The 6445-nt window shown below is 51.8% G+C and overlaps 1 protein-coding gene across 1 annotated transcript in view; it reads left to right on the plus strand.

Moving 5' to 3' along the window:
• The window catches only part of LOC106811090 (pecanex-like protein 4), a 26154-nt gene that overhangs the window by 11521 nt on the left and 8188 nt on the right, over nucleotides 1-6445 (plus strand). The window contains 2 exon segments of the mRNA XM_014814620.1: nucleotides 398-552; nucleotides 555-651. Of these exon segments, the coding sequence (XP_014670106.1) occupies nucleotides 398-552; nucleotides 555-651 (252 nt within the window).

Below are 6445 nucleotides of genomic sequence, written 5' to 3' on the forward strand. Positions count from 1 at the left end.
TGTGATTGTTCGCATCTGTTCTCAAAATTTCGGTGATCTAATTATATTCATATTTTTATATTATAGCCCATATGTATCTCAAACTATCGGTGATCAGAGTTTCACTGCGTGCGATTGCTCGCCTCTGTTCTCAAACTATCAGTGATCTGAGTTTCACTGCGTGCGATTGTTCGTGTCTGTTCTCAAACTATCTGTGATCTGTGCTTCACTGCATGCGATTGTTCGTGCCTGTTCTCAAACTATCGGTGATCTGAGCTTCACCGCATGCGATTGCTCGCGTCTGTTCTCAAACTATCTGTGATCTGAGCTTCACTGCGTGCGATTGTTTGCGTCTGTTCTCAAACTATCTGTGGTCTGAGCTTCACCGCATGTGAATGCTCGTGTTGTCTTGTTGCAGTCGGCCCGCTGCTGATGGTGTTCTACATCGCCGCGCTGAGCTCTGCCGCCCCTCTGCCGCCGCCGCAACCGTCGCTGCCGGCGCTGCTGTACGCGCTCGGCGTCGCGCGCAGCCTGCGCAATGTGTGGCAGAACACGCACCAGGCGATGCTCGAGTGTTCTGTCGTCTGCACGTGATCGCGCTCATCGCCGAGCTCGCTCCCTCCCTGCTCACGCTGTCGCACGCGCTTGCAAGCTGGACGGACCTGTACGACGGTAGGTCTAGGTGGCGCTGTTGTAGGTGTAGGTGGCACTAGTGTTCACATTGTCGCACGCCCGCTCGCAGAGGTTGGAACGGCCCGCTTACACGGTAGGTGTAGTTGGCGCTATTGTAGGTGTAGGTGGCGCTGTTATAGGTGTAGGTGGCACTAGTGCTCACGTTGTCGCACGCGCTCGCAAGGTGGACGGCACCTGTACCACGGTAGGTGTAGGGTGCGCCGCTGTGCAGGTGTAGGTGGTGCTAGTGCTCACGCTGTTGCACGCATATACGATGGTACATGTAGGTGGCACTGTTGTAGGTGTAGGTGGCACTATAGTTATATAATTTTTATTATAAATAAAATATAATTGTTTATATATATGTTATTGCACTTCTGTTGCATTGTTTGATCGCTATTTATACGGGCTCGGCACCACGCTCGCGATTCTTTGCGGACAACCGCGCTCATCGATCTGTCAGTCGTCGCCTGCGTGCGTGGTGCAGGCGTCAAGCTTGCTGTGCATCGGCCGTCTGTCATCCATCGCGTCTCTCACGCTGCGCCTCTCAAGCCTCTACTCTTACTTCGCTGCTTGCCTCGGGCCACGCATGCCGACCGCAAGACGAGGTGTCGCCGCCATCTTGCTGGCCGCCTCAGTCGTCGCAACGCCCGGGTTCTTTCCTGTTCGTTGCTGGCCGTCGTCGCCGCGACGGTGGTAGCTCTCCGCGCCACTGCTGCGTCTTTCACGCTTGCCCGCGTTTATCGTCGGTGTTCCCGCGCCCGTCAAGTCTGGCCGGGACGCTGCCGGCTCGTCTATTCAACGGGAACGGAGGAGCACGGGTTTACTACAGAGCAGCGGTGGCGCGCACGACTCGCCTGGCAATGATGCAACCGGATCGCAGAACGGCTGTGTGGGTACGCGCGGCGCGAATTTTACCGAAATTGCTTACATTCCGTTGCGCGGTTGCCGGCTGCGTTTCGAGTTTTTGCTCGAGGCGTTTGCTGCCGGAAGGCACGCGCGACGTTTTGGGCCCGAGTATGAATGCTGCCGAGTCTGCGTTTTTTTTGTGGCGAAGAATATTCTTCACGAGATGCGTTGCTAGCTAGGCTTGTTGTCTACTGATGCGATAATTTGTTCCGTGTTGTTTCGTGCGCGCTGATGCCTTTGTGAACGTGAACTGCACGTAACAATATGCGAATGTGGCGCGGCACATTAAAATTTAATCGGTCAGCATGTTTCTAGTCAAACATGTTGCGGTGTGTTTTTACTGGGTTTCGTTATGGCGATGCGGAAGTTCGCATCTATCTTGCATCGCTTTCAGGACAGAGCTAGTCGGATGCCACGTATTCGAACGAGGTACGGCGTATCGCTGATTCCTCAGTATCAAAGGGTAAATGTCAGCGATAATGGCACACCGCAGGTGCTGCTTATACATGGGAATTATTAATCATTGGAAATTGCTACCTTGTTCGGTTAATTTGCGTATGAGCGGTGGTGCGTGCCATGCGTAACAATGGAAGCCATGTAATTTCTCTAATTTAAGCTTCATTAGTGCGCCACACTGTCGATTATTAATGTGCCTGCACAGTCGCCAAATCCATATATGTGCGTGGAGAGTCACCAATCTAGGTCAGATCACGTCAAGCCAATAGGCTCTGTCATTATCTGCTAAACGTATTGATTGGATTTTTCTGTTGCAATTTGACTTGATATCTCTCCCATTTAATTATAAACGGATGTGTCCCCACTGGTATCATTAGTTCATCATCACTGATGGGGGGGGTTCTTCCCCCCTCCCATGTTCTCCTATTCACTACATGCGCTTCGCCTGTTCTCATATTTTTTCCTGTTTTGTTTCACCATTACTGATCTCTCCCCTGGTTCTCCATTACTCTTGTCTCTCTGTTCTCCATTCTGTTGTCTCTCTCTGGTTCTCCGCATTACTTTCGTGGTCTGTTTTCTGTGTTCTCCCAAGCGGCTCTTGACCACTACAACCTGTCTCTTCCCCCTCTTGACCATCACAACCTGTCTCTTCACCCTCTTGACCACCACAACATGTCTCTTCCCCCTCTTGACCACTACAACCTGTCTCTTCCCCCTCTTGACCACCACAACATGTCTCTTCCCCCTCTTGACCACCACAACATGTCTCTTCCCCCTCTTGACCACTACAACCTGTCTCCCCCACCTCTTGATCACCACAACATGTCTCTTCCCCCTCTTGACCACCACAACATGTCTCTTCCCCCTCTTGACCACTACAACCTGTCTCCCCCACCTCTTGATCACCACAACATGTCTCTTCCCCCTCTTGACCACCGCAACCTGTCTCTTCATCCTCTTAATCACCACGACCTGTCTCCCCCACCTCTTTACCACCACAACCCCTCTCTTCCCCTTGGACTCTCTTCTCTAGGGGTTCTCTCACGGTAACCTGTCCTCTCTCCGCGTGCGCAGGTCTGGAGCTGCAGGAGACGTCGTGTCACACGGAGGAGGCGGCCAGCATCGACGACGTGCTGGAGCAGGCGTTCGAGGGCGGCGGTCGTGGCGGCGGCAAGTCGTGTCTGCTCAACCGTCACCACCTGCACACGCTGACGCCGCGCGACGCCTTCATCGTCGACACGTACTCGGACGCACGCAACGTGCTCACGGGCATCATCGACTCTCCAGAGAATCTCGAGTGAGTGCTCTTGCTGTGCCCCCTCTGTGGATGTCGCAATGGCGGTGGCGACGACGAATTTGTAGCCCCGTGTAGTCGCTGTAGTACTGTGGAATCTTTCGTTTGCTTATCCTAGCTACTGTATTATACGTGGTGCCGTGCCCCCTCCCCATCCTCCCGTGGACGTCATGTGGACGTGACGATGAAGAATTCATAGCCTCGTGTAGTCGCTGTAGTCAAACCTTTCACTTGCTTATCCTAGCTACTACAGTTGAGCCTGGGCTGGCGACCACCTGTGTAAAATGACCAACTGTTCGTAAAGGCCACTTTTGTGTTGAGTGGCCGTTATGTATAGGGTTAACTGTACATTGTATGTATACACTGACAATGAGTTCGTATGTTTGATGTTGCGTGTGGGCACTGTTAGTGGTGATCGGTTTGTGGTAATAAACGTGTTCATGTGAATTCAAGGGAATTTACGTATGGTGAGTAAATATTTGGTATTTAAATGTAAATGTTAAATGTAATGAAAAGTGAATATTTTCAGCTAATAAACTAAGCAGAAGCCTACTACACTCTTACACGATGAACCGGTGGTGTGATATGTAATTCTTCATTTTTACAGGTTAGTTGGGCAGTGCTTTGTACAGTCTCTGTTATGGGTGCTTCTTCACCACATCACCATAGCGCAGTACAAGGATATACCAGATATTGGTAAGCAGGAGCTAATAGTACACTTACGTGATGACACATTATTCTATTTTATTAAACATTTTTCATTTTAGTTTTTTTTATCAATACATCATCAGCTACTTTTGTGTGCAAGCTCATTCTATGCTCTGGAAGTAGTGACTGCAAGATGGGAAACCTATTTTTCTCAGAATGTGCAAAACAACTTTGTTTTTCAACTGCAATACAGGTGGCGCTGATGTTAAAAATGCGAAGACGGATGCGACTACAGATCCCGATGACTCGCCGAAGCATCCTCGTCCACCCAGTTCGCCGCGCGCAGCCAGCGCCATCTGTGTAGAGCGGTCACAGTCTTCCAGGAGCTTTCCGAACAGTGTCTGGTCGGACGACGACACATTCCACGACGAAGCGGCGACCAAACCGCGTGCGGCCGTGGCGACAAACTACGGTGGCGCCCCCGACTCCGCCGACACGACGGTGGCGCTCCTGCGGGAGCTACGCGGGCTCGGCAGCGACGACGTCGACGTCCGCCACTCTCGTCACGACGTCTTAAACTCTGCGCCGTTCGGCAGCGCGATGCAGGTGGCGCCACCGTCGGGAGCGCCGGCGGGCGGTCGAGTGACGGATGCCGAGCCGGCGTTCGCGCATCCCCACGCCACGCCGCCGCGGTGGACGGATGGCGTCGGGGGCTTCGGTCTGCCGGCCCGCGACGCAGAGACGCCGAAAACCGACGCGAAACACCACCTCGACGCGCTCGAGATGACGCTCTTCTCGGCGTCAAAGCTGCCGCCGGCGATGCCCGCCAGGTGGCGGCAGATGCCGGTGCGGGCGGGCGACTGCGCGGGGGTCGCGCCGACCGCGGGCTGGTACGAGCACGTCGTCGACAGCCTGCACACGTCTGGCGCGTCGACGGAGACTGTCGCCGCGCTGCAGCGTGACGCGCACGCGCGCGACATCTACAGCCACGTCGCACTCTCCTGCTACGCCGTCGTGAACCGGCTCGGCACTGCCGGCGCCAGTCTAGCTGAGCTCGGCGCGAGTCACGTGCACAAGTGCTTTCGCGGTGACGTTCCCTGGTCGCCGGCGCTCGACTGGGTGCGGCAGGATGAGGTGCTGTTTGCGCTCATCATAAAGGCCTACCGGTGAGTCGGGCCGAGTGTTAGCACTGCAGCACAGTGTGGGTCGTTGACGCAAACATAAAGAACCGCCTTGACGGCTCATATTATAAGACACCCCGGGGAAGCCCCTTAACTTTTAACCCCTTTGCTTTTGACTTGGTTTTAAAAAAGTAATATATATAATAATAAAATATTATATAAAAGCATACGTTACAAATAATACGTACATAAATAAGTTATGCAGTTTGATTACTACTGAGGATAAATACACGAAAGGTACGACAAGTATGTTATTTACACTGTGGTCCTTTACACTCCATTGTTAACGACCTGATATATATAATAATAAAATATTATATAAAAGCATACGTTACAAATAATACGTACATAAATAAGTTATGCAGTTTGATTACTACTGAGGATAAATACACGAAAGGTACGACAAGTATGTTATTTACACTGTGGTCCTTTACACTCCATTGTTAACGACCTGCAACCTTTGACCTTGCAATATGTGGAATTCCTCATAAAGGTCATCTGCGTTGGTCCATTTATAAATTTTAGTTGATGATAGATATAAGGAATGCAGTGTACTTAACAACACCGTGTGTAAAGGGAAGCTCTAGACCGCTGCTACTGGATGCACTACCGCACAGGGTTCGGCTTATCACTCGATGGCACTGAGCTATGAAGTTAGTGATGAACTCTTGAACAGTTGAACTAAACAAAACTTCATATGACTTGACAGGTATGCAGTGAAGCTGATGTACATCCAAGGATCTCTTGGCCCGCTGGATGACATGGCCGAGCTGGAACACTACCTACATGAGTTTGATTGTGATACCTACATAGGACAGGAGACGTCTGCAGAGTGGGCAGACGCGATATCTGCCGGCAAAAAACACCTGTTTTCGCTGGGATATAACAACCTGGAGGTAAGCCTTTGTAGTCCCTAGTCTCGCGTAGTTGTACAGAAGCTGTACGCGGTCACACGTCTCTCTCGTCCGTATTACAGAAGCTGTACGCGGTCACGCGTCTCTCTCGTCCGTATTACAGAAGCTGTACGCGGTCACACGTGTCCCTCGTCCGTATTACAGAAGCTGTACGCGGTCACACGTGTCCCTCGTCCATATTACAGGAGCTGTACGCGGTCACGCATCTCTCTCGTCCATATTACAGAAGCTGTACGCGGTCACACGTGTCCCTCGTCCATATTACAGGAGCTGTACGCGGTCACGCATCTCTCTCGTCCATATTACAGAAGCTGTACGCGGTCACACGTGTCCCTCGTCCATATTACAGGAGCTGTACGCGGTCACGCATCTCTCTCGTCCATATTACAGAA

This window comes from Priapulus caudatus, unplaced genomic scaffold (assembly GCF_000485595.1).
Source record: "Priapulus caudatus unplaced genomic scaffold, Priapulus_caudatus-5.0.1 Scaffold503, whole genome shotgun sequence".
NCBI lineage: Eukaryota > Metazoa > Priapulida > Priapulimorpha > Priapulimorphida > Priapulidae > Priapulus > Priapulus caudatus.